Raw genomic sequence first — 24,922 nt, 5'->3', positions numbered from 1 at the left:
AAAAGAAGGAAGGAAGGAAGAAAAGAGAAATATTCCAGGCATGTGGGCTCAGGTTTTACAGTACGGTCGGCATTTGCTGTTAAGGATCTGTTTTTATAAACTGTCCTATTTATTCACTATTCTGAGGGTGAATTTAGGCATCAGCAGATTCCATTTTCATAGGATTTTCTTGGTTGATTGGTAGGTAGGTATTGGTTGTTGGGTGTTTTGTGCTTTGTTTTGTTTTGTTTGTTTTGTTTTTTTGAGACAAGGTTTCTCTGTATAACCCTGGTTGTCCTGTCTTGGAATTTGCTATGTAGACCAGGCTGGCCTCAAACTCAGCCTGCCTCTGCCTCCCAAGCGCTGGAATTAAAGACGTGTGCCATCACCACCACCCTGCTGCAAGTTCCCTTCTGATATTTAGTTCTCTATTTGACTTTGGAATCATCAAAGGGCAGCAGATCTAGCATTGACATTTCAGATGAGCATGTCTGACCATCTAAGCAGCCACCGGGCTCCTTCAAATTCTGGAGTCTTTTCCAATGTTCCGTGACCTATATCTGCTTCTCTCTGCAGCATACATCGTGGCTGTGTACCAAAGCATGAAGGATGAGTTGAGACACAGTGCCCCAGGCAGTACCCCTGTGAAGAGGAAGGGGGCCAGCCAGTTCTCCCAGGAGGCTGAAGGGGCAGCCGGGGCCCTTCCTGGTGAGCAGTCCCTGGTCACAGGATACTGCTGCGTGCCGTGACCTGATAGTATGCTTCAGATGGTATAGGCAAATTGGTAGGAGATGTCCAGTGCCAGCAGAGTCTGTCCCTTAGCACTCTCTCTTTCCCAGGAATGATCACTTTCTCTCAAGATTATGTGGCAAATGAGCTCACTCAGACCTTCTTCACCATTACTCAGAAAATTCAGAAGAAAGTCACAGGCTCTCGGAACACCGCTGAGCCCTCAGAGATGTTCCCTGTCCTCCCTGGTTCACATTTGCTGCTCAATAACCCTGCTCTGGAGTTCATCAAATACGTGTGCAAGGTGAGGGCCAGTATAAGTCCTTCAGCCATTCCATAAGCATCTGCTGGGTCCCTATCAAATGCGACCATCACTGAGGGACTTGAGCTCAGGTATTACAGAAGAAGCCCTGCTCTGATAGATCCTAAGCCTGGCAATAAACAGTAAGAGATGTGGGCACTCTGGGGGACCTGGAACCAGGCACAGAGGCTCTGGAGTAGGAGAGCAGAGTGCTGGGAAAGTTACAGCCCGTGGAAGTGGAAGTAGTCCATGGATCACCTGCCACCAGTGGGCCTGATGGGCCTGATGAGTCAGAGCAGACCTCTGAGACCAACTGAGGTGACAGAGTCTGTTTTCTGGGAAAGACGGGCCAGCATGGTGAGATGATATTACCGGTGCCATGTGGGGTCATTCCTCAAAGCACTTATTGTTCACTGTGCCATCTGAGCATCCCGGTGCTTCACTCTGAAGCTGAACACTGAATATCAAGTGACTACACCTTGGGGTTTAACATGGTGAGCTGGGGGTGTTTCTTCTCCACAGATGCACTTTGGACAGTCACTGACCTATCTTTCCCAGAAAACAAGCTGTAATGAACTGCACATTAGATCTGTGGTCCATTTTTAGTTCATCTTTACAGCGTATGCACAAGTCTCCAGGGTGTCCAATTCCAGAGCCCTTTTCCGTTGAGTATTTACACCCTTTCAAAGCACAATTGGGCTGGGCATGTTAGCTCACACCTGCAGGCCCAGGGACTGCTGAGGCAGGTAGGAGGACCAGTTTGAGGACAGTCTGTATCTTCAAAAGCTATTGAGTAAGACTCTGTTAAAAGTGGGAAGAAGGACTGACATGGTGCTGGGAAATGAACTAAGAAGAGGTATTTGGTCGAGTCAGAGCGACAAAGGCCTAGGAGCTTCTTCATGATGGCCTGTGGTCCCCATAGGTACTATCTCTGGATACAAACATCACAAATCAGGTGAATAAGCTAAACAGAGACCTGCTTCGCCTGGTAGACGTTGGTGAATTCTCTGAGGAGGCCCAGTTCAGAGACCCCTGCCACTCCTACGTGCTCCCTGAAGTAATCTGCCACAGCTGTAATTTCTGCCGAGACCTGGACCTATGCAAAGATTCTTCTTTCTCTCAGGTGAGCTCAGCTGATGATCAAAACCTCTAAATGTCCCAAGTGGTTGGGACATGTAGCCCAACCTGTAATACTCAACATATGTGGCCTCAATGACTCTTTTATGGATTAAAAATAGGCCGTCCCATAGCCACTCATTGCAGCATGCTAAAAATCTGTTTTGAAAAGGTCTGATCGGGGTTGGGGATTTAGCTCAGTGGTAGAGCGCTTGCCTAGGAAGCGCAAGGCCCTAGGTTCGGTCCCCAGCTCCGAAAAAAAGAACCAAAAAAAAAAAAAAAGAAAGAAAAGGTCTGATCAGCACAAACAAAAGGCTCAGGCTCCATGGAATGCAGCCAAGAGCAGCAATGGCTTCCCTTGCCCCAGCACTCCCCTTACATCTTCCTTTTACACCAGGCCTCTGTGCTGTTGCCCACGTGGGCCTTGGCTACCACTCACACTGACATCTCAGCCTTCCTCCCGTTTCCCAGGACGGAGCCATCCTGCCTCAGTGGCTTTGCTCCAATTGTCAGGCCCCCTACGACTCATCTGCCATTGAGTCAGCCTTGGTGGAAGCCCTGCAGAGGAAACTGATGGCCTTCACACTTCAGGACCTGGTGAGCTCCCCAGTCCACCCAGGAGTTTCCAAGCACTGTCGGCATTTCAGGGAAGCCAAGTCATGCTTGGGTCCTGACTGCCCCAGGAGTGGTCCTCATCCATGGACCTAGCCCACTCACTGTCATTATCTGTTGATACCTCCTGAGGGCACATGCATCTGTCCAGTGGGGGGAGATAGACAATGGGCAGTAAAGGTGTTGGTAGAGCGCAGGAGCAGAGCAGAAAAAGCTTCAGCAGCAGTTTCTGAGGACCTGAGCAGAGCCCTTGGGTATATCCCTGGACAACTATTAGGACACAGCCAACTGGGACACAGGATCTCCCACCCCTCGTAGTCCAGGTTGAGGATACCCACAGCAAGGTGGGCACCTTGGAGAAGGAATGGCAAGAGTTGAGTAACTCTTGAATTTCATCAAGCACTGAGTCCTGATATGACTGCCGGCAGCAGGGAAATAAACTTGCCATTGGTTCCATAGATATTTCCCTCCTCAGCAAAGCTGCAAAGCTGCAGGTAGGATCCAGTTTGAGCCAAGATTAGTGGTGCTGCTTGCTTGTTTCAGGTGTGCCTCAAGTGCCGTGGTATGAAAGAGACCCATATGCCTGTGTACTGCGGCTGCGCAGGGGACTTTGTTCTCACCATCCATACTGAGGTGAGCCATTCTCACACCGTGGGGCATTTCCCCTCCTGTCTGAGTAGAACCCAGAGTCATTGTGCTTCTTTGTCCTACAGGTCTTCATGGAACAGATTAGAATCTTCCAGAACATTGCCAAGTACTACAACATGTCATATCTCCAAGAGGCCATAGAATGGCTGCTACAGACAAGCCCTGTATCAAACTTTTAGCAAGCCTAGAGACACCTTGGAATCCCACACCTTACTACCTGCTCCAAAAGTCTGAATCACCTGGCTTTTCCAAACTCATGACCACAGTCTAGGAAGAACAGAGAGAATACTTCCGGGAATGTCAAAAGGCATAAACAAGCAGTGATGGAATGACTCTGTCCCTTAGTTACCTGCTAAATAAACAAGTTTTTGAAGCTTCTACTTTATGCTTCCATACAAACCTCTTCTGCCTCTCGTCTAAGCATGAGATGTTCTCAGATGAGCTGAGGGGATGTGGACAGAGAAGATGCAGAAGCCAGTAGAAAACCCTGACTGTGACCAGCATCTTGCTTATTTTCAGACAAATGGACCTTTTCCTCAGCTTCATGGATATAGAATTCAGGCTGCTTTCTGGGAAATCCAGAAACATAGAGACCCAGGGTTTTTTCTTCAGAGCAGAGTATGAAGAGGGTCATCTATCACTCAGTGTCTTGAATGAGACCTGGATCTCTGTCCAGAACTAGGCTGAGGTGGGCCTAAAGGGTAGAAAATCTTTGCCCTGCCTGGCCTATATGGAAAACCCACTCTTTGTCCACCAGGACTGCTATAGCAAGGACCTCTTAAGCCTGAGGCCCATAAGCATAGGGTTTTTTTTTTTTCCCCCCTTCGGAGCTGGGGACCGAACCCAGGGCCTTGTGCTTGCTAGGCAAGCGCTCTACCACTGAGCTAAATCCCCAGCCCCAAGCATAGGGTTTTTAAGTGTCATTTATCATAGTCTTGAACACCCTAAGACCTAGATTTTAGAAAAATGTCTTCTCGGTTGGGGATTTAGCTCAGTGGTAGAGCGCTTGCCTAGCAAGCGCAAGGCCCTGGGTTCAGTCCCCAGCTCCGGAAAAATGAAAAAAGAAAAAAAAGAAAAATGTCTTCTCACATGCATGATTTGAGGCTTAACTGAAGAAGAAGCAAGGAACATGAGGGAAACACAGTCCTGTGAGGTTTCAGATCTATTGAGGGCTTGTACTCAGCCATCACTTCTTCCTCGGAATATCACAGACCCAGAGCACGGAAGCTGGTACCCTCTTATTAAAGGCTTGATCTCCAGCCTTTTTAATATGATGCCTTTTAATACTGCAAGTGGAGTACATAGCTGCTTTCACCTCCTACTCTCTACTGACACTGACTTATCTGCTAGATGTGCAGAACCTTTCATTGGTTTCATGAAATAAGAGAACTCTCGAATCTCACTGAGCTAAATGCAGCCCTTGTCTACTGCTTCTTTCTGGTCCAGGCCATAGTTTACCAGGGCAGCAGCCAAGTGCCAAACTCAAATACTCCAAATAATGAGATCCCTACAAGGAGATGGGAAACCCTACTGAACTTAACTTGTGTGAGTATTTTGCCTATGTGTATGTTTATGTACCAAGTGTATGCTCAGTACCCACAGAGGTCAAAAGAAAGCATTGGATCCCCTGGAACTGAAATTATGCTTGTGAGCCACCATGTATGTGCTGGGAACCAACTTCCAGTTCTCCGAGAAAGCTGCAAGTGTTCTTATCTGCTTAGGTACCTCTCTAACCCCCTATAGTTTGCAATTCCTAGTTTACTATTTTCATTTGTACAGGAACCCTATACACATGAGCCTGTGCAGGGAGTCTCTGAAAGGGAAGGGTAATATCTAACATCTATCCATCAGGCATTTGTCTGAACCTTGGTGAGCTCAGGCTGTCTGCAGGGAGAAACATGATACTTACTTGATCCCTCCCTGGTTGGAATGTGGACTGAACTGGCAGTGCTGGGACATTCTGAATGGAAATCAAATCAAATTATACGAGGGGAGGAGGGAGCTAGTTAACTTAGCTTCCTGGATTTCTGGGCCCAAGAGACATTGCCTTGTCTCCCAGAAAAGCCAATCTACAGCAGCACAGGGTAGGTAATGGAGCCAAACATACCACTCAGCCCTGGGTTCAATCAGAGGTCAGTTTAGAGATTCTGAAGTAGAAAACTGTATTTCTGGCCCTGGTTTCTGAGCTGTGGCCAGATACCAAATTGAAAAGGGCTGTTTGTCTAAAACTAGATAAACTTAAAACCAAACATAGAGGGGCTGGGGATTTAGCTCAGTGGTAGAGCGCTTGCCTAGGAAGCACAAGGCCCTGGGTTCGGTCCCCAGCTCCGAAAAAAAAAAAAAAAAAAAAACAAACATAGAGGAAGTTAAACATATTTGGTGGCCTGTGGAGGCCATGACCAAGGAAGGAAGGCTCTGGGAGTATCAAGAGCCCCTGTTCTTCCAAGCATCCTGTAACACTCGGTGTGACAGTCAGTGGCCAACACAAACACCATCTTCAGGTAATGTGGGCAGAAACTGAAAGGACTCCTTCCTAGTTCTTTGGCCACTCTGCTACTTGGTGTACTGCTCCAAGCTAGGACGTGCTCTCTGGTAGCATTCAGCATAGACATACCCAGGGAACTAAAGGGGAAAGATGCAGTAACTTGATTACCCCAGGCCCCGATGTTAGTACTGGCTTTGTGCTTCATCTGTTCACTGTCCTCACCCCCATGCCATTGATTCTGAACACAGCCTGATCCCCTTGGCATGTAGCTTTACTGTATACCCAATCTGGTTAACAGACCTAAGAATGCAGGCAAACTCAGAGTACAGGACCCATAGGAAGGAGATTGACTCTCCTGTCTTATATTCCTGAGTCCAAAGCTACTCTCAAAAGAATTGAGGCCAGAAAGCTCATCACTGGTTTATTGAACTCAGCATGCTGCAACTTCTAAAGGGGGGCTTGAAATTATACAACAGGAGGGCATAGCCCCTAACTTGGGGTCCCTGAATACTGTATGAGAGTACAAGAGGTGAGCAGGGAAAGGTCCTATGAGGAGTTCTGTTGGGAAAGGAGATGGCAGGGAACCCACTTCTCCCCAGAGGCCTTAGGGAGAGGAAGAATGTAAGCTTGGGCTAAAGCAAGACGCCTGTCCTCTTGCACAGGTTTCTGTTTCCCAGTCACATGGACATGGTTACTGAAGAGCGCAGATCTTCTCTAGGACTGCCTTAGCAGCCAAAGCTGTCTCTGCCTTCCCAGGTCCAGGTCTGTAGTTTAGTGAGGACGAGATCAAAGTTGGGCCAAACCTTTGGGGTCCGTGGATGTGGAGTCCTGTTGGGAAGGCTCAGGGACAGGAGGTCTTTGTCCCATATGCTGGCCAAGTGTGTCCACCACCTGCTCAGTCAGAGCAGAGATGGAGCAAGGCCGAGGAGACTGGACAGCCAGTGGTAGCTCTGCCCCTTCTCCCAAAGTTGGTCCTTCACCTGATGGAGGGCTGGGTGGCTGATCCTGGGAGTAGTGACTAGGTGGGGGAGGGATCTGGCCCAAGACAAGGGCAAGGGTCACAGGCCATCTACTTGAGGGATGCTTTGGAGTACGCACCTTGTCGAACTTCTTATGGCTGTAGAGCTTGTTTTTGTTCATGAACGTTAACAAAATCCAGTCACACAGGAAGGAGCCCTAAGATCAGCAGGTGCCAGTGGGTAGAGGCCTACCAAACACTCCCTACCTGACCCAGATCCCCAAGGGAGTTTGGATTTCTTACCACCCCGATGGAGGTCAGAGCAGTGGCCAGATTGATGATGGTGGGAATGAGACTGAATTTCCCTGCCTGTAGAGAACAGACTTGCATTTAGTTAAACCTTCAGCACGGGCTGCTTGTGGCAGAAATGGAGCTCAAGGGTGGGATGCTATAGGGGACACGGAGCTAGCCCAGCACAGACCTAAGCGGAACCCTTCAGGCTGTGCATACCTGTCCATGCACGATAACATCGATTCGAATCCCATAGGCTTTGATGAGAGTTCGAGTGGTGGTAGTGCCGTTTATCTTGTAATACTTGGCAAACCTAGGGTGGAGCGAACCAGAGTGGTGTTGAAGCTGTCATTCTGAGGACTGTGGCATTTGAGCACACTCATCTTCCTCTCTTCAGGCCCATTTCTGGTGTAACTAGAATCGACGCCACCATCACTGTCTATGTCATGGATCCAGACATTCAGGGAACAAGGTACCTGAAGTTGTAGCCTGAGGAGGCAGGGTCATACTTGGGGTCGAGCCTCCGGAAAGAATATTTGGGGTTGCACTCTGATTCAGACAAGTCCAGGTCACAGTTCCAGTTGATGATGACTCCAATGACACCGCCCTGCAGAAAAGTAAGCCAAGGAGGGTTGAAGAGCACAGAGCAGACAAACCTGAAGGGGTAGGGTTCAGCTCAGAGTCAAAGGTCCAGGGAACAAGTGACTCTCTGGCTTTGGAGGCATAGCGAGGTACTAGCACCAGTCATGGGACCAGGTATCAATAATTGAGCAGGTGCCTGCACAGACCATGATCACATTTCTCCCCTCTGCCTAAACCCAGCTAAAGCCAGCCAAAACAAAGAAGGGACATCTAGATGCAGTAAAACCCTTCCCGGGTAGCAGATGCTGGCACCCAGCTTCTCTGTCCCCATGCCCTTTGTCCCTCACCTTGTGTGCCAGTTCTGTGAAGTTCTCTCCTGCCTTCTCAACAATGAAACCCAGCCTGAAGATGGGACAGTATGGGTCAGAGTCCTGATCAAATGTGCAATGCTTGAGGTAGTCACTCTTCTGGCTTGCAATGTTGCCCCTAAGGAGTTGCAGAAGACACAGACCTGTACTCTAAACACCTGGCTTCCAGCACAAGCCTACACAGTGGCCAGACATTTGATCTCTGTCCCTCAGACTCACTTTGAGAACTTGAACTTGGGGTAGTGGATGCTGTTCTTGATGAGGATGGTGAAATTTGGGGCCATTTTACCCAGAAAATGGCTGTAAAGGTACAGACAGTGGTTTAATCTCCTTTCCCCCAAAGTCCCGGAGAAGGGAGGGCATGGTCTCCCTCCCCCCCCCCCCCAGCTAATCTGATCTTCATCAGTAAGGAGAGAGGAGACTGCCAATGGGGTCTTGGGATCCTGCATACTTGTCAGAAGTTCCATCCTCCACCGGGCACCAGGCTGACACCTCGCAGGTCTTGGAGTCCCCATGGTAATAGGGTACACAGTGCCCTGTGCGAATCCCTACAGGACACACACTGGTTAATCTGCTGAGGTCTGTGCTAACCCCGCCTTCCACCACTGTCCCTGGTGCACACTGACCATTGCCTTGCATGTCCAGCTGTCCGGCAATACAGTCGTCGTCTGAATGGCAGGTAGAGCTGTGAACCCTCATGCTCTAAAGTGGAGACTGTAGGTCAGAGGGTAGACTCTGTAACTGGCTTAGGTTTTCCCAGACCGCCCTTGACCCGCCTCACCTCTGGGCATGTTCCCAAGGTCTGGGAAGGGGTAACCTCGATCCTGGTGATGATGCTGACTACACTGCCCCCCTGGGTGCAGAAATAAAGGCGCGGTGGGCCTGTCAGCTCACTCAGACCAGTCACACCGCGGAGGAGCATCTGGCCTGGGGCAGGAAGCGCCGCACCTCCGGGGGCTTTACGTATTCCTCCACGTCCCACACTTTGTCTTCCGACATGGTGATCCCCTTGACTTTGGTGATGATGGAGCTCTCCGGTCCGGTCTCGCTGTCCTGGTAGCTTTTCTGCACGATGAAGACGTACCTGTGGGACAGGGCGGTGCCGGCTCCGGAGGCAACCCTGGAGAGACCTGGATGTCCCTCTCCTGAAGCCCTAAGGGCGCCCGCGCAAGCCCCAGTTGAGGATCCCCTTCCTCCCGATCGCCCACTGTGCCCCGGCCCGCGCACCACACGAAGTAAAGCAGGATGAGAAGCTGCACCATGCGGTGCACGAATCCCAGGCGCCGATTCCGCACCACGATCACCTTAGGCGTCTCGTAGTCCCAGAACGCGGACCAGCAGCCCCGGGCCAAGCGCCGGACCATGGCCGCCCCCGCGGGAAGCCGGGGCTGTGCAGCGGCCATGGCCCAAGGAGCTCGGTCCACCAGGGCTGCTGGAGCGCCTCACACCCTCGGCTCCAGTGGGCAGGCTGGGGGTGTGGCCTCGCTCCCCGCCCATTGTGACAGTAGCCATCTAGTCCCTGTTTCAAAGCTGATGGAGTTGTATGTACTGGTCTCCCTGAAGGCTGCAGGTGCGGCAGGGTGCGGCTCAGAATGCAGCCTGGTGGTGCTGCTTGGTGACAGGGGGGAGAGGCCAGGCCAGCCTGGAGAGTCCTGGGGGAGCCCAAAAGAAGCTCCACACTGGGAGAGTTCAACCCTCAACCCACTTGAGGCTCAGGAAAGGCCCAAGGGATGGCACCCCAGATTTCTCAAAACAGACACGTAAGGGCGCAAGCTCCAACCCTCATTTCCCCCACGGAACTGCCCAGCATTGCGCTGTTAATTCTGTTTCCCACCCCCACCACCCCTTGCAAACCAAAATTGTTTCCTGGTAACTGATTATGTCTCTCCTGAGCCCAGGTTATTTGAAGCAAATATCAAACATCTTAATATGTCTCAGAGAGATGATTTTAAGCTGTCTTTTGTGGAAATAAGATGCATTTAGCGTATGAAAAATCCAACGAGTGTAGTACGTGCTGAACGTTCCCTTCCCTGGACAACACAAAACATGTTCTTCCACCTCAAAATAAACCCCTACCCATAAAGCCAGATTCCTGTTCCCCCCTCCTAAGCTCTATCAGACAGTAGTCTTCATGTCTCGAAGGGTTTTTCTTTGAAATACGACGCCTGCATCCATCTGGCTTTATCATGTTTTCAGGATCCACCCACATGATCTTTGCTAATACTTCAAAGTGAGGTCAGAGCAATTCCATCCTCGGTAAACCTGGACATCTCTTTGCTGTTGCTAACAGCACAGTTAAATTGCATTTTTGAGCTGTTTTATTAAATCTGACCAGTGTCTAGGGAGCAAAGGCAATTTAATTCAGAACAACCGAATGCATAATTTTAGGGAATATTTTTTAACAAATGGCTGGGTCTTAGCCCATCTCAGACTGCCAATTGCCCAGATCCCTTCCAGACAGAACCTCCTCAGCGGAAATCATCAAGCTGATTACATCCCTCATGTTTACCACCAAGGACCTCCACAGACCTCAGTGTCACTATTCATGAGTCCTCCTTTCTTAGCTAAATCCTGGTTTGATTTGCCTGAGGCTGAGCACGCATAAACAAAACAAGTAACCCCACCACTTGGGAAGGTGGAGGCAGGAGGATTGTAAGTAGTCAATCCTAGTCAATCCTAAAGAGCTAACAAGGAGTGCTGGAGCTATCCCTCAGAATAGTTCAATGGTGGAGCACTTGCCTGGTGTTTGTGGGCCCCTGGGTTCAGTCCACATGCCCCACACAAAGCGAAAATCTCAAGTGAATGAACAGCCCACACACTGTAGAACAGACAGAAGCATAGATAAATGAGAACAAACTGAGACCATTATCAGGAGGTGGAGTCGGCAACAGACATGAGCACTGACAGTGGAGACCTGGGGGCAGAGAAAGGGGACTCTAGGTTCCTGAGGTGTAGTGGTCCTGTAGAGGGGTGGCCCACAGGTAGCTGGTCCTGATTTGGAACAGAAGCAAAAAAGCGGGGAAAGTATGCTGGGAGGCCATATCCATGTATCTCTACATCCTCTGCTGAGGGCGGGGCAGGAAGTAGGAAGCGGAGTGGAGTAGAGTTACTGCTCAGAGACTAGAGGCCAAGTTCGCTGACTAACCTGTAACCTTCTACTTCAAGGCTGACGTCGGCTCGGAAACTGCAGTTTGGCTGCTCTCACTGTACAGAGGAGCAAGTGGACCTGAGGCAAGGAGGTAGGGCCACTGGGTACTCAGCAGTACCAAAAACTACCTTTCTGCTCCCAGGAATAAGTCAGATTAGTCTGCCCTGGGTGGGTGGTACCTGACAGGAAACAGTATAGTTCCTGGGTCTACCCAGCGGGGTTGCAGTCACCCTGAAAAGTTAATTGTAAAATGGCTTCTTCTGTGACAGCGCACAGCCTGGAAAACCCCTGCTTTGTACAATGTGAAATAACTGAGAGTAGGGTGTAGCTTGACCTCAGCAGTCACCACAAAGCCCTCCATGCCCCACAGAGCACATCTTCCCATTAAACCATGCCTTCCTAGGCCCTGACACCACTCTTCTGTCTGTCTCCATGGATCTGACAACTCCACGGCCTTCATGTAAGTGGAGTCCAACAATATTTGGCCTTTTGTGACTAGCTGATTTACTTAACACGGTGTGCTCCGTGCTTTCCTGTCCAGTAGACCTTTGTGAACAGTGGTGATCTGTGACCTTTTTATACCGGGCTTCTCATGGGCAATAACACAAGTGTTCTCGGGCTGTGTGAGGTATACCCTGCCCAACTTGGAAACAGGGCCTGTGACCTTGTCAGGACCTAAAGGAAGGGTTGAGGCTTAAAAACAAAATCTTTTCCTGGTTTCAAGCACAAAAAGGACATGGCAAGTTTGAAATTCAAAAGTGTTCTGGTTGTGGCTCAATTTATAACATATGAGGCCTATTAAGCTACACGGGAAGAACACTTGATGAGTTTGTACAAAAGCTGTAGATCTACTACCTTGACTGGGACAATGCTATGTGCCCCCGAGTACCTGGTGACAAGGGACATCTGGGACCCTTGACTTACTGTCATGGAAACGAATAGATTCTTTCTACCCTTAGCAGTCGGTCCCATTCCTGTGGCTGGCACAGGCAGTGACTGAGAAAGAGGAGAAGAAGGGGCCATTGGTCAGCATGGGGAAGAGGGGGTATCTCACATTACTGACAGAAGTACAATTGGTCTTGAATTGGCAGAGTAACTAAAAGCCATGGAAGCCGAGGCGGGAGAACTGGCTCAGCAGATAGGAGCACTTATTGCTTTTCTAGAGAACCACATGGTGGCTCACGATCATTTGTGATCATGGTGTGATCACGATCACAATTCCAATTGCAGGCATGTATGTGGTGCACATACATAATTACGTGCAGGCGAAACAAACACAGCTCTAAAAATAAAAATAGAAAAAAAAAAAAAAACAAAGACATGGAGGCAGAGATCTGGCGGAAGATCTGCCTGCTGGAGCAGACATGGTTGGCACCTCAGGCTGTGGCCTTACGCTTTGCCGTCGTCATTGTTGCTTATGTGTATGTATGTCTATTGTCATGTGGGTTCATGCCTGTGGAAGCAGAGGACAGCCTTAGTATGTATCTTCTGCTGCACTGAAATAGAGTCTTTCATTAGCCTAGCTCTCATCAGTTAGGCTTGTCTGGCTGGCCAGAAGGCTCCGAGGATCCTCCCCATGCTGGTATGCTTACCACCACCCATGGCTTTATTCTTATCTATATTTTTATTTTAAATATACATATGTTTATGTGTGTGGGTATTTTAAATTGCATGTATGTATGTGTACCATGTGAGAGGCCAGAGAGGGCATTGGAGTCCCCTGGATTTGGAATGACAGACGGCTGTGAGCCATCATGTGGGTGCTGGGAACTGAGCCGTGTCTTCTGAAAGAGCAGGCAAGTGCTCCTAACTGCGGAGCCATATCTCCAGCTCCCACTTTTTATTACATTTTATTTTGTGTGCATTAATATAGAGGAGGAGCTTGTATGGAGACTCGAGGACAACCTGTGGGACATGGTTCTCTCCTCCCACCACATGGGTCCTGGGGATCAAACTTGTAGGCAAGGATCAGGCTTGTAGGCAAGAGCCTTAACCTACTGATCCATCTCACCATCCTCACCTCTGGCCTTTTTTACATGAACTCTGGGATTTAACTCAGGTCCTCCTGACAGCTATCTTCTCAGCCTCACAATAATGCTGGCTTTTCAGAAGTCTTTTCTTTTTTGATTATATATGTGTGACTGTCTCTGTGGATCTGTCTGTGTGAGTGCAGGTATCCAAGAGGCCCAGAAGAATTGCCTGATGTGGGTGCTAGGAACCAAATTCAGGTCCTCAGCAAAAAGCAGCAAGCATTCTTTATTGCTATCTTTCCAGCCCCACAAGTCTGATTTTACATAATAGGCTGGACCTGTATATTTTGTTTCAGGACCAAAGATTGTTTCTGGCAGAGGCATGAAACATTGTGGAAACATTGTGCACAGTGAGCCCTAACAAGATAAAGTCAAGAGGTTATGAAGAAAGGGCTCTCTTTCACACTGCCTGATGGCGGCCATCTCAGACGCCTCTGCTAGGACCAGCAGCTTGCCTAGAGTATCCTACAAACTCATACACAGTGCTGAAACATGGAGGGAGGTTGTTAATCACGTAGTCAAAGATGTAGTTCCAGAGCTGGGAATAGTAGTGCAAGTCTTTAATCCCATCACTCCGAAGGCAGCAGAGACAATCATATCTCTGTGAGTTCAAGGCTAACCTGATCTCAGTGAATTCCAGGCCAGCAAGGACTACACAGTGAGAGTCTGTCTCAAGTAAATGAATAAACAAACAAACAAACAAATAAATCATTGTTTCAAGAAGGGGGAGAAAGAAAATTATTGTTTCAACATGTCTGATATAATCATCGGTTTTGTCTTTAAAAACTTCTTTACGTGGCTGGAAAGACGGCTCAGTAGGTAAGGCATTCGAGGGCACTTGGGAGCACAAACCTGAGTTGATCCCCGCAACCCATGTGGTGGAAGAAGAGAACTGACCTCACAAAAATTATTCTTTGACCTCCACATACACACTAAATTAAAACATAAATCGAATAAATTTTCATGCCCTTGAACCTCCAGGAACATACCTATAGTTAACCAGAACACATATCTTCCTAGTGCAGTGCTGTCCACTCCAAACAAACGCTAATGTTTTTTGGAGGGTTTTTGAGGTTTTGTTTTTGAGATAGAGTAGCACTGTGCAGCCATGGGTGTTCCAGAACTCCCTATGTAGACTATGTAGACCAGGCTAGCCTTGAAGAGATCTGCCTCTGCCTCCTGAGGGCTAGGATTAAAGGTGCATGCCTACTTGTCCAGCCCAGTACTTCTGGCAAGGGATCTACAACGAAAATGATGAGACCACAGGATATAAGAGCCACAGCAGTAAGACTCAACAATGGAAGGGAGTATCCTCCAGAGTTTCTGGAGTTTCAGAGTTTCTGGAAGGAACCAGCCCTCTTGATGCCTTGATTGCATGTGGGCTTTTGGGTCCAGAACTGTCTGAGAATAAATTTCTATTGTTGCAAGCTAAAAAAATGAAAAGTGTTTCTTGGGGTCCAGTGTAAGCAGTTATATCATAAGAGAAACTTGAAGCTTGCCATGGAGGCAAGAGACTGAATTTGAGGCCAGCCTGGTCTACATAGAGAGTTCCATGACAGCCAGAACTACACAGTGAGAGTCTGTCTCACCCCTCAAAGGGAGAACTCTAAGATAGATAAACATGGCAGACTTTATTGGAACAAAAAGTGACTTGGAATTGGGTACATGCAGAACCATGAAGAATCATGACTGGGCAGCCTAACAATGCAAGACTCACAATTAATAAAAACAGGGCACTTAACCTGGTGGGCTTTGGGGGGTTCAAACCTCTGTTGCACACAAAGCAAAGTGATGTGTTCTCTTTTTTTAAAAAAAGTTATTTATTTTATGTATATGAGTACACGCTGTCTTCAGACACACCAGAAGAGGGCATCAGACCCCATTACAGATGGTTGTAAGCCACCATGTGGTTTTTGGGATTTGAACTCAGGACCTCTGGAGGAGCAGTCAGCGCTTTTAACCACTGAGCCATCTCTTCAGCCCAATGTGCATCTTTAAATGGTGGATTTTAGAAGAGGACGTGTTCATTCCTCGTAGTAAGCCCTTTTCCCACTGGTTCTTTATCTTTTTTCTTCCTTTTATTTCTCTTCCCTTTTCTTTTTTAGTGCAGGTCAAAATAAGACTAGGTCTTCAGGCTGTAATGCTCTCTCCCAAAACCAATGAACCAGACTCTCCGATGAAATGTTCCAGCGCAGTGAGCTGTGGCTTATTGTGTACCTATAACTCTGATGTCATGAAACCCAAAACACAAAGAAACCACGTGTTCTGCTGATTGGTTGAGGAAACTCTTTGCTGAGATTCACTGCCTGGTGGACTTCATCCTCAGGGAGGCACTTGGTTGGCAGAAAGGTGATCTTAGGATATCATTTGGGCAAACACGTCACACAGCAGGTGCTCAGTAAAAATGCCAAGCTTGGTGGCATGGAACAGAGCTCTGGAGGAGATCAGAACCCTTATGCTGCCCCAGTCCTCTCTTTCTGCTCCTGCCTCCCAGTGTCCCCAGTTTAGGAATCCAAGAGGGAGGAGAGAATGCCCGATGCCCCTGGGCCAGTGTAAAGGTGCTGGGGAAATTCCCACCTCTGTCCTGAGCCTTGGGGTATGGGTTTCCTCTCCTCCTGATACTCCAATCTGTGTCTGTTCCTGGGCTCGCTCAGGTCTTTCATCCTGTAGTCCCAATACCCCACCCCCACCAGGACCAGTGCAGAACCAGCAGCAAGATGGGGGATGCTAGCTAGAGACCATATCTGAACTTCCTAGTGTCAACTTCTCTTCTAACAGGATTTCTTGCTCATAACCCCAAGAAGTCTGGGGTGTAGCGCGCGCGCACACACACACACACACACACACACACACACAGACACACACACACAGAGACACACAGAGACACACATAGACATTCTCTCTCTCTCTCTCTCTCTCTCTCTCTCTCTCTCTCTCCTTCCTTCTCTCTCCCTCCCTCCCTCCCTCCCTCCCTCCCTCCCTTCCTCCCCCTGCCCCATCCCACTCTACTTTACACAGAGATTTCCCAGGAAGAACAGAAAAAACCAAATAAGATGTCACTGGGAATCCCCTGAAAGCCAGAGGCTCAGGTGATGCATGAATCAGTTGGCTGCTGTGACAAAATGCCAACGGACACCAACCTGGAAAGAAAAGGTTTATTTGGTTTCCACTTCCACATCACAGCCCTTCCCTGAGGACGGCTAGGGAACCCTGGAGGCAGGAAGGGAAGCAGAGACAGTGAAAGACGGATTCTTATTGGCTTGCTCTTCTTTGCCCACCTCACACTCAACCCAGGACCGCCACCCAGGGATGGCACTGCCCACAGTGTGCTTGTCCTTCCCACTCAATTGTCAATCAAGACGCTACCTCACAGACATTCCTGAACACCAGTCTAATGAGGGCAATTCCCTAACTGGGGTTCCTTCTTGTCAGGTGTCAAGAAGTTTGTATCACATCGACAAAACCAGTACACCCGACTTTACAGGAAAAACGGCTAAGTCCACAAAAGACTCCTTGATGTCCTTGTCCCTGGAAGTCCCTGGTGGCCAAGACTGTGTGTATAGAATGGAGCCCAGTGTGTGTGCTATCCTGGACCCCAAGGCTGGCATACCTGAAAAGAATGAAGTAAAAACTGGTGTTCATAAGATTTTAAAATGTGTGTAAAGCAGGGGTTTGTGGGGTATCCTGGTGAGATGGGGATCGGGCTGGAGATTAGTTTAGGGGTGACAGCATGAACAACAATTTTAGGAACTCACCTGATCAATTATGCAGTGTGGGAAGGGTCACGTCAGGGCTTTGGGGGCGTTGCATTGCTGAACTGTAGTGTTTGGAGAGCCTGGTTTGTGTTGGAGTGAGAGACCCAAGGACCTGTCCAACAGATCTCTGAGCCACAGAACATCAAGCACGGGGAAGGCTGGGTCCAGCTTCTCTGGCATTGCAGGCGGTGACTATCCTGAACTCAAGATCCGTGGAGCTATGCACTTTAAATGGTGAATGGTGTGCTGTGACACTTGCTGCCTGAAAAACATATGGAATCCGAATTCCGCCCTTCCATAGTAGTTTCTTGAGCAGCAACGACTCAAGAGAACTGAGACTGACAGTGTGGCACGTAGGAGCTGGAACCTAGGTGTTCACAAACACCACAGGGGCTGCCTCTGGCCTGAGCAGAAGGCAAGGCCCTCAGGGAGGCTCTTCCTGAAAGGTCATAGTATGACATTACAAGTAGTCCTATTGGGCGTATTTGCATGTTTTCTGTGAGATTGTAAGGAGGGGAGAATCATTGCATTCTGTTCACATCATTAGGAAGATAGGAAAGATGTTCTCTGGCTTGTCCCAGGACCACACTGCGCTTTGCAAACTCACAGTAGCCTCTGGCATGAGAACAACCGTCTCTCACAGATGCCGGTGATAACTCGGCATGGAATACTTTAAAAGGGACTCTGAAGCTTCAGGGGTGAAGAGGACATAGCTACTTGTAGACAGAGAGGGAGGCACTATGTTTTGTTAATTGAGGGCAGAGCAGCTGGACGTGAGAGGGGCAGGGAAAGTGAAGAGACATATCCCAGAGTCCCAGCATTCTGCACTCAGACTCCGCCAGGCTATCTGGTCCCCTAAGCACTCCACTGCTTATGCCAGACCCACAGAATCAGACTTGGACTAGGCCCAGCCGGTTTTAACTGCTTCTTGAGATAAACAGACATTGTTCTTAGAAACAAAGGAATCCTGGCCGTCCTCAGCAAGTCATTCAGTGTTTAGGGCACACCGAAATAAAAACACAAAGAAACAGGGACCATGACCCACGACAAGGACAGGCTGAGCAGAAACAGTTCCTGTAATCGCTGCTGGGTACAGGGAAGGCACTGTGAAGCTTTCAGCACCTGTATAAAGGCAAAAACAGGGAGAGTATACTCTTCTGATGTTACTACACTCTTTAATGTTTGACCTCTTTCCTGACTTTCACAGAGAATCTAATCCATTTGGAATTAGCTTCAATGGGAAGAAGGGATGTTGAAAGTTCAGGGTCAGGCTAGAGATTCAGCCTAATCAGTACAGTGTTTGCTGCAGAAGCGTGAGAATAGGAGTTCCATCCCTAGAACCCACATAAAGAACTCCAATGTGGGCCAGGAAGTAGTGGTGCATGCCTTTCAGCCCAGCACTGGGGAGGCAGAGGGAGGCAGTTCTCTGTGAGTTTGAGGCCTGCCTGGTCTACAGATTGAGCTCTAAGATAGCCAGGGCCACACAGAAACCCTAGATCAAAAAAAAAGAGGGGGGGTGAGCTAACAAATCAGAAAGAGACACAGAGGATCCTTAACCCAAATGAAAGAAACCATTCTGAAAAGTCACAGACTGTGGTTCCAGCTAGAGCCTTCTGGAAAAGTTGAACTGCAGAAAAAAGAAAAAAAAAACTAGCAGTTGCTTTGCTGGGCTGGGCGAGGATGAACAGGAAGAACAGGCAATTCTGTGTGATATGACGGTGGACACGCCGTTTTCTTTTTCTTTTTTTAAACTTTATTATGTATACAGTGTTCTGCCTGCACATATGCCTACAGGCCAGAAGAGGGCACCAGATCTCATTACAAATGGCTATGAGCCACCATGTGGTTGCTGGGAATTGAACTCAGGATCTCTGGAAGAGCAGTCAGTGCTCTTACCACTGACTGAGTCACCTCTCCAGCAGTATTTATTTATTTTTATTCTATTTATATGCACCAGAATACATTTATGCACATGTATATGCTATGACCAAGAAGGTCAGTAAAGAGTGTTCGATTTCCTGGAACTGGATTTACAAATGATTGTGAGCTACTGTGTGGGTACTAGGAATTGTATCTGGATCCTCTGCAAGAACAAGTGCCCTTAACCACCAAGCCAGGCCACCTCTCTAGCCCTTTATTTGTTGTTTCTTTGTTTGTTTTGAGGCAGAGTCTCACTGTGTAGCTCTGACTTGTCTGGAACTCACATCCGACTACCACTTCCGTGTGGTGGAGTTAAAGATGAGAGAGGGAGAGGGAGAGGGAGAGGGAGAGGGAGAGAGAGAGAGAGAGAGAGAGAGAGAGAGAGAGAGGAGAGAATGTGTGTTCACATGGTCAAAGCTGGCCTCCAAGTTGCTATATAGCTAAAAAAAAAAAAATTCTGATCATCATGACTTTACTTCCAACTTCTAGGAGTCACGACCATCTCATCGGGTTTATGGAGCGATGGCGGATCAAACTCAGTGTGTTCTATATGCTAGGCAATCAGTCTACCAGGTCTTATACACATTTTTTTTTCTGTGAACCCAAAACTGCTCATAAAAACAATTATTTATGGGGGCTGGAGAGACAGCTCAGAGTTTAAGAACACTTCCAGAGGTCCTGAGTTCAAGTCCCAGCGACCACATAATGGCTCATAGCCATCTACAATGAGGTCTGGTGCCCTCTTCTGGCCTTCAGGTGTGCATGCAGGCAGAACACTATACATAATAAATTAAGTCCTTTTTAAAAAAAAGAATAAAACAAAAAAAATTACAAAAAAATTGTTTATAAAAGCTATTTTCTAAGAGAAATTTCTGGGGAGGTCAGGGCTTACTCTATAAAACCCTGACAGGCCCAACGTGAGATATGTCTGTCATGGTGAGGACGCTGCTGCTGCTGCTGCTGCTGCTGCTCCTGCTGCTCTGGGCTGTGCCCACATTCCAGAATGACAACGTAAAGGTGGTTTCAGCCTACAAGGTGAGCTCAGGCCATGCCCTCCCATGCATGTCTACTATCTAGAAGGCTGGAGGCAGGGTGGGGAACCCAGGACCTGGGTGGAGCAGAGGTGACAGGGGCCTGGAGCATGTGGGCAGGCCCAGTGGGGAGGGATGATGAGTGGTAGTCATAAAGGCATCTGAGGGTCTCTATCCCACTGCTGCACACCTAACCCTCACGTAATGCCATCTCTCCGTGAAGTCCTAAAGAGACAGCAGACTGGGAGAATACACCAGAAGGCAGGGAGCAAGGACTGTGCTAGGCTCTCCCCTGACTTCTTTCTGTGCAATGTCATATCCCTGGTTGCCTTGCTCATACCCCAAATCACCCAACACTGTGCCCTGTTGATCTGTGATTTCCTTCTCCTCAGTCTTCTCTCCTGTGTGCCCTGCCGTGTCTCCTTACTGACCCCTGGTTGCAGTGGGCTTACCAGTTCCTCTGCCTTTAACCTACAGCCAATATGCGGTTTCTGTTATAAAGAATTATTTGTTTATCATATATAAGTACACTATTGCTGTCTTCAGACACACCAGAAGAGGGCATCAGATCTCATTGCAGATGGTTGTGAGCCACCATGTGGTTGCTGGGAATTGAACTCAGGACCTCTGGAAGAGCAGTCAGTGCTCTTAACCGCTGAGCCATTTCTCCAGCCCCGGTTTCTGTTATAAAAACAAGACAAACATGTCCCTGGGTAGAAATCCCCGGTTTTCCTTTTCTCCGTCCAGATGAGCTGTGTGACCCCGGGGAAAGTGATTGTCTCTAAGCATTGATTTCTCTAGCTGTCATCAATGGTACTAAGGCGGACTGTGCAGGATTGCCCTGCAGCCCTCCTTGCCCATGTCCCGTGTTCTGACACTTGTCTCTTTCTTCTGTGTCCCAGCTGACCTTCTGGGCACCTGGCCTATGACAGACACTTTTTTTTTTTTTTCCTTTTTCCTTTTTGGCTTTTTCGAGGCAGAGCTTCTCTGTGTAGCCCTGGCTGTCCGGGAACTCAGTCTGTAGCTCAGGCTAGCCTGCCCGTCTCTGCCTCCCGAGTGTTGTAATTAAAGGGAGTGCACCACAATGGTCAGACTCACACGCTCTCTCCCACTCTCCCCACTCCTTGTCTTCCCCTTTTCCCAGGTCAGACAACTCTGTCTTGCATTGAAGGGAGGTTAATACAAGGAAGCCAGAGTGGGTGGAGCCAACGTCTAAAGGGAGAACTGGTTTTGCTGCTGCCGTGAAGCATGTGAACAAACCCCCCTTGATGTTTCAGGGGATCGGAGAGATGTGTCAATACAATTCTGAGTGTCAGAGCAACTGCTGTGTCACCAACAGCCTGAACCCACAGAAATTCTGCACCCCCCAGACGGTGTTTTTGCAATGTGTGCCCTGGAGGAAGGTGACTGGGGCCCTGGGTAACCTCGGGAGGGAGAGAAACCATCAGGGGACACCTTCTATCCCCACTCCTACCTGCTTTTAGATGAGCTAGAGGAAGTGGGCCCCTGGGGAGGGAGAGGGAAAGGGAATCCCTGGCAGCAGAGAGTGCTGGTACCCTGATCCCTCACAGCCAAATGGGTACCTCTGTGAAGAAAAGACAGAATGCCACAGCAACTGTTGCATCAGGACTAGCAACAACCCAGACAAGTTCTGCTCAGCAAAGTCCATCTTCTTGCAGTGTGTGTCTTGGCGCAAGGTGATCATGGGAACAAAGGAACCATGGACCCATGAGGAAGGGTCTCTGGTGAGAGGAGGGGGAAGAGGGACTTCCCTGGGGGTAGATGATATCTGACCGGCTCTCTCCAGCCCGAAGGAGAAGTATGCCAAACCCACTCTGAATGCTGGAGCCTGTGCTGCCTCCCGCTGAGCGAGAACAGCCTTCCCCACTGCACAAAGCGCACCGGGCTCCTGGCCCTCTGCCTGCCCGTGGTGAGTAGGGGTCCCAACCCTTACCTAACTGCTGCGGTAGGGGTAGGGTGAGGGTTGTGTGTGAAACCAAATCCCACCAACAAAGGGCACAGCGGCTCCCTGTACTTAGTGTTCATTTGTCTCTGTGGAGCAGATTTGGGGGGATTTGGGGTGGGGAGCTCCTGGACCAGACACTGAGCACCCTGGGTATGAAAGTATAGAACACAATGGTAAACACCTGGAGGGCCAGAAACTTTACGTCAGGAAGCTGGTGTTGAAACTACCAGGAGCTGGAGCAGGCCTATGAGTGTGAGTCTATATCTGTACATGTGCACACATGCCTGCTCTGTCCTGCTCAGACTCTGTCTCTCTCTCATAGCTTTGTCTCTGTTTTTCTCTGACTCTGTGAGTGTGTGTGTGCGTGTGTGGATGGTGTGTGTGTGTGCATGCATGCCAGCATGTGTGTGTGTGTGTGTGTGTGTGTGTGTCTGTGTGTCTGTGGTGTCTACCAAGGAAATGTATCATTACACCTACCAGGCAGAAAGCGGTCTCCTAGCTTCTCTCCCTCCCACCTTCTTTACTTTCTGCTGGCCCTTAGTGGACCCAGTGGACAGAAGCTCACAGAACAAGGGCTATGAAGAATAGGGCTTGTGGGCATGAGCAGCCTAACTGCGTGCATGGGCTATGAATGCCACGGCGGCCGTGTGGGGTTAAGTACATATTTTGTTAGACATCATGATAACTTCTGGTGCACAGGGGTCTATAGCTTCTAAGGTTAAGAATATGGCCCCTGTCAGGAGAGCCCAACCTATTGGGTGTGTTTTAGCGTGATTACCACTTCAGACATCCTGACACATGGCTAGCTATCGGGGAACAGTTTGAATGAGGGAAGTAGTCCCATCCACAGTGCCTGGGCCCTAGACAACAGTGCTGTGGCTGGTGCTTAGAATGAAGCTCATGCGATCTCTCTCTCTCTCTCTTTCTCTCTCTCTCTCTCTCTGATCTTTACTGTCTCGTAGTGAGTGAACATGACCTTGTGGGATACAGAACTAAAGCTGGACTTCAGAGAGCAGAGAATGCTTTGCTCACATCCAGACCGTTCCCTTATTTGGGTTCTGAAAATCTGTAGGGATTAGAGATGTCTGTTGCTTGTTGTTAATGTGAATTCCTCGAGTCCCACTCGTGAAGCATCCGGGGACAGATCACAGGATTGCTGCTCTGTTACTACACGTAAATAAAAACTGCTGATTGACGAGGACCTTGTCCAGTCCGTGTTTTTCAATAACGAGTGTATGGAAATCTTTGGAAACCCTGAAGACACATTTGGATTTGCTCAGCTCTACTGGGATCACCAGAAGCATTTGAGATGTTGGTGTCCCTCTTTAAGAAAAGGATTCGAGGACAGGAGGTGACCCAGCCTGGCCTGCACAGGGCTGTACGTTCAAACTTCGGTACCACAGAAGAAGACAACTTTAGCTTAATTAGCTTAATATTGTTTATGACATCAGCTCTCTATAAAAATTATAAGTGTATAAGTTCAAATGACAATATGCAATTCTTAACAATTGCTGACATTCCTAGGACATTTTATTTCCAACTTTTTGGCTTCATCGTCATCTTTAACTGTACTTAACAAAATAGCATTTTGGAGCCAACAAAGATGGCTCGGTGAGTAAAGGCATTTTCTGCCAAGGCTGATAATCTGAATTCTATCCCTAGGATCTAGAGGTTGTGTAATGGATTGGTCTGATGCTGTTTGTATTCTTTCCCCCCCCCCCCCCCACCCCCCCCTGCTGTTTGTATTCTAATGTTAATTCTGGTTCCTCGAGAAGGGTTGGTCACAGGGCTGGAGAGATGGCTCAGTGGTTAGGAGCACCTGCTGCTCTTCCAGAGGTTCTGAGTTCAATTCCCAGCAACCACATGGTGGCTCACAACCATCTGTATGTGATCTGGTGCCCTCTTCTGGTGTGTCTGAAGACAACAACAGTATACTCACATATATAAAATAAAAATCTCTTAAGAAAGGTTTGTCCCTGAAGAGCAGTCCATCACATACACGAACCTTCTCCCCATTTTAAGTGATTAATAAAAGGCTATAGTCTGTATTGGGCAGTGGAGGGGAGAGGTGGGACTGGAGGCTCCAGAGGGGATGGCAGGTAGAGAGGGAAAGAGAGAGGACTGAGGAGGAGGAAGAAGAGGAAGGGGAGAAGGAGGAAAACGTTGAAATGGATGAGAATTGCTGGGTCGGGAGAAACTGCAAGCAGCTATAAGCAGGGGTCTTATAGCTGGGGAACAAGTTAGCACTAGTACTAGACCTGCCCAATCTAGGCATGCGGTTTATAATGAAAATATCCGGATTGTGTGTCTTTCATAAGGGCTTATTAGAGTTGCCATCTAATCTGTCCTATGCCTTCATATGCGGAGGTACACATACATATACACACACATTCACACACACACATATATACACACATATACACATACATATACACACACATACACACAAACACAAACACACATATACACACATATACATACATACATACACACGTACACAGATGAGGGGGAAAGGTATGCCTTCCAACTGAATAAATGCAAACTAAATAAATAAAATAGCATTCTGTGATGTCTTCTAACAAGAGAAAGGAAAAGCAGCTGACTTCCCACTGCCTCTCAAGTCCTGGAATTTGTGCACCACCATTCCCAGCTGAGAGATGTTGTTTTGTTTTGTTTTATGTGGGAAGGCCTATTTCTGACCCCGATCTTTTCAGGTCCTTCTGGATTTTCCTATGAGGATCAGTCGGGGCTAGTATGCAGAAAAGTCTGTCAGCAGGTTAGGATTCCGGTGCTGACTGTGGGAGGTAGCCATCCTCTTAAGGGAAGGACATCCTAACTGTGGTCAGTTTTATGGTTAGTGCCTGGTTTGGGGAATTCGGGTTTTTTTTTTTATTTGTTTCATTTTGCTTTTTAAAGCAAGGTTTCAGGGATTGCACAATGAAAACCATGAACTGAGACTGAAAAAGACACAGGAGTAGAGCAAGCAGGAACCCTGAGTCACAG

General features: G+C 48.4%; 3 protein-coding genes across 35 annotated transcripts in view; 2 read left to right on the top strand and 1 right to left on the bottom strand.

Moving 5' to 3' along the window:
• Pole (DNA polymerase epsilon, catalytic subunit) overlaps window positions 1-3,765 on the top strand; it is a 48,459-nt gene extending 44,694 nt beyond the window's left edge. For 4 of the 7 annotated variants that reach the window (XR_015634037.1, XR_015634035.1, XR_015634033.1 and 1 more), the window contains 6 exon segments: window positions 556-687; window positions 819-1,012; window positions 1,932-2,132; window positions 2,597-2,722; window positions 3,281-3,370; window positions 3,451-3,765. Coding sequence is in view for 1 of the 7 variants with exons in the window: in NM_001107152.2 (NP_001100622.2) it covers window positions 556-687; window positions 819-1,012; window positions 1,932-2,132; window positions 2,597-2,722; window positions 3,281-3,370; window positions 3,451-3,564 (857 nt within the window). In the remaining 6 variants the exon portion in view is untranslated. 7 annotated transcript variants of the gene reach the window in all.
• Window positions 3,766-6,278: 2,513 nt separating this feature from the next.
• P2rx2 (purinergic receptor P2X 2) lies at window positions 6,279-9,494 on the bottom strand. 23 transcript variants are annotated; one of them, XM_087577511.1, is made up of 12 exons: window positions 9,297-9,494; window positions 9,018-9,189; window positions 8,851-8,922; window positions 8,696-8,771; window positions 8,521-8,617; window positions 8,289-8,369; window positions 8,049-8,187; window positions 7,596-7,726; window positions 7,339-7,432; window positions 7,132-7,197; window positions 6,969-7,046; window positions 6,279-6,761 (listed from the first exon to the last, which is right to left on the bottom strand). In XM_087577511.1, the coding sequence occupies exons 1-12, from the start codon at window positions 9,470-9,472 to the stop codon at window positions 6,657-6,659; spliced, it is 1,287 nt and encodes a 428-aa protein (XP_087433637.1). In that variant the 5' UTR covers window positions 9,473-9,494; the 3' UTR covers window positions 6,279-6,656. The 23 variants fall into 23 exon arrangements, with proteins under 23 accessions (XP_087433637.1, XP_087433639.1, XP_087433647.1 ...); XM_087577513.1 differs by having other exon boundaries at window positions 9,018-9,153; XM_087577521.1 differs by having other exon boundaries at window positions 6,279-6,698; window positions 9,018-9,153.
• Window positions 9,495-10,983: 1,489 nt separating this feature from the next.
• Lrcol1 (leucine rich colipase-like 1) lies at window positions 10,984-23,117 on the top strand. Of its 5 annotated transcripts, XM_087577477.1 has the most exons (8): window positions 11,010-11,093; window positions 11,235-11,308; window positions 11,621-11,677; window positions 19,833-19,957; window positions 21,231-21,356; window positions 21,525-21,650; window positions 21,761-21,883; window positions 22,882-23,117. In XM_087577477.1, exons 4-8 carry the CDS (start codon window positions 19,847-19,849, stop codon window positions 22,882-22,884), a joined length of 489 nt encoding a protein of 162 aa, XP_087433603.1. In that variant the 5' UTR covers window positions 11,010-11,093; window positions 11,235-11,308; window positions 11,621-11,677; window positions 19,833-19,846; the 3' UTR covers window positions 22,885-23,117.
• The last annotated feature ends 1,805 nt before the right edge of the window (window positions 23,118-24,922 follow it).

Source organism: Rattus norvegicus, chromosome 12 (assembly GCF_021556685.1).
Source record: "Rattus norvegicus strain SHRSP/BbbUtx chromosome 12, alternate assembly SHRSP_T2T, whole genome shotgun sequence".
Classification (NCBI taxonomy): Eukaryota; Metazoa; Chordata; class Mammalia; order Rodentia; family Muridae; genus Rattus; species Rattus norvegicus.
This window is presented reverse-complemented; position numbering and strand designations above follow the sequence as displayed.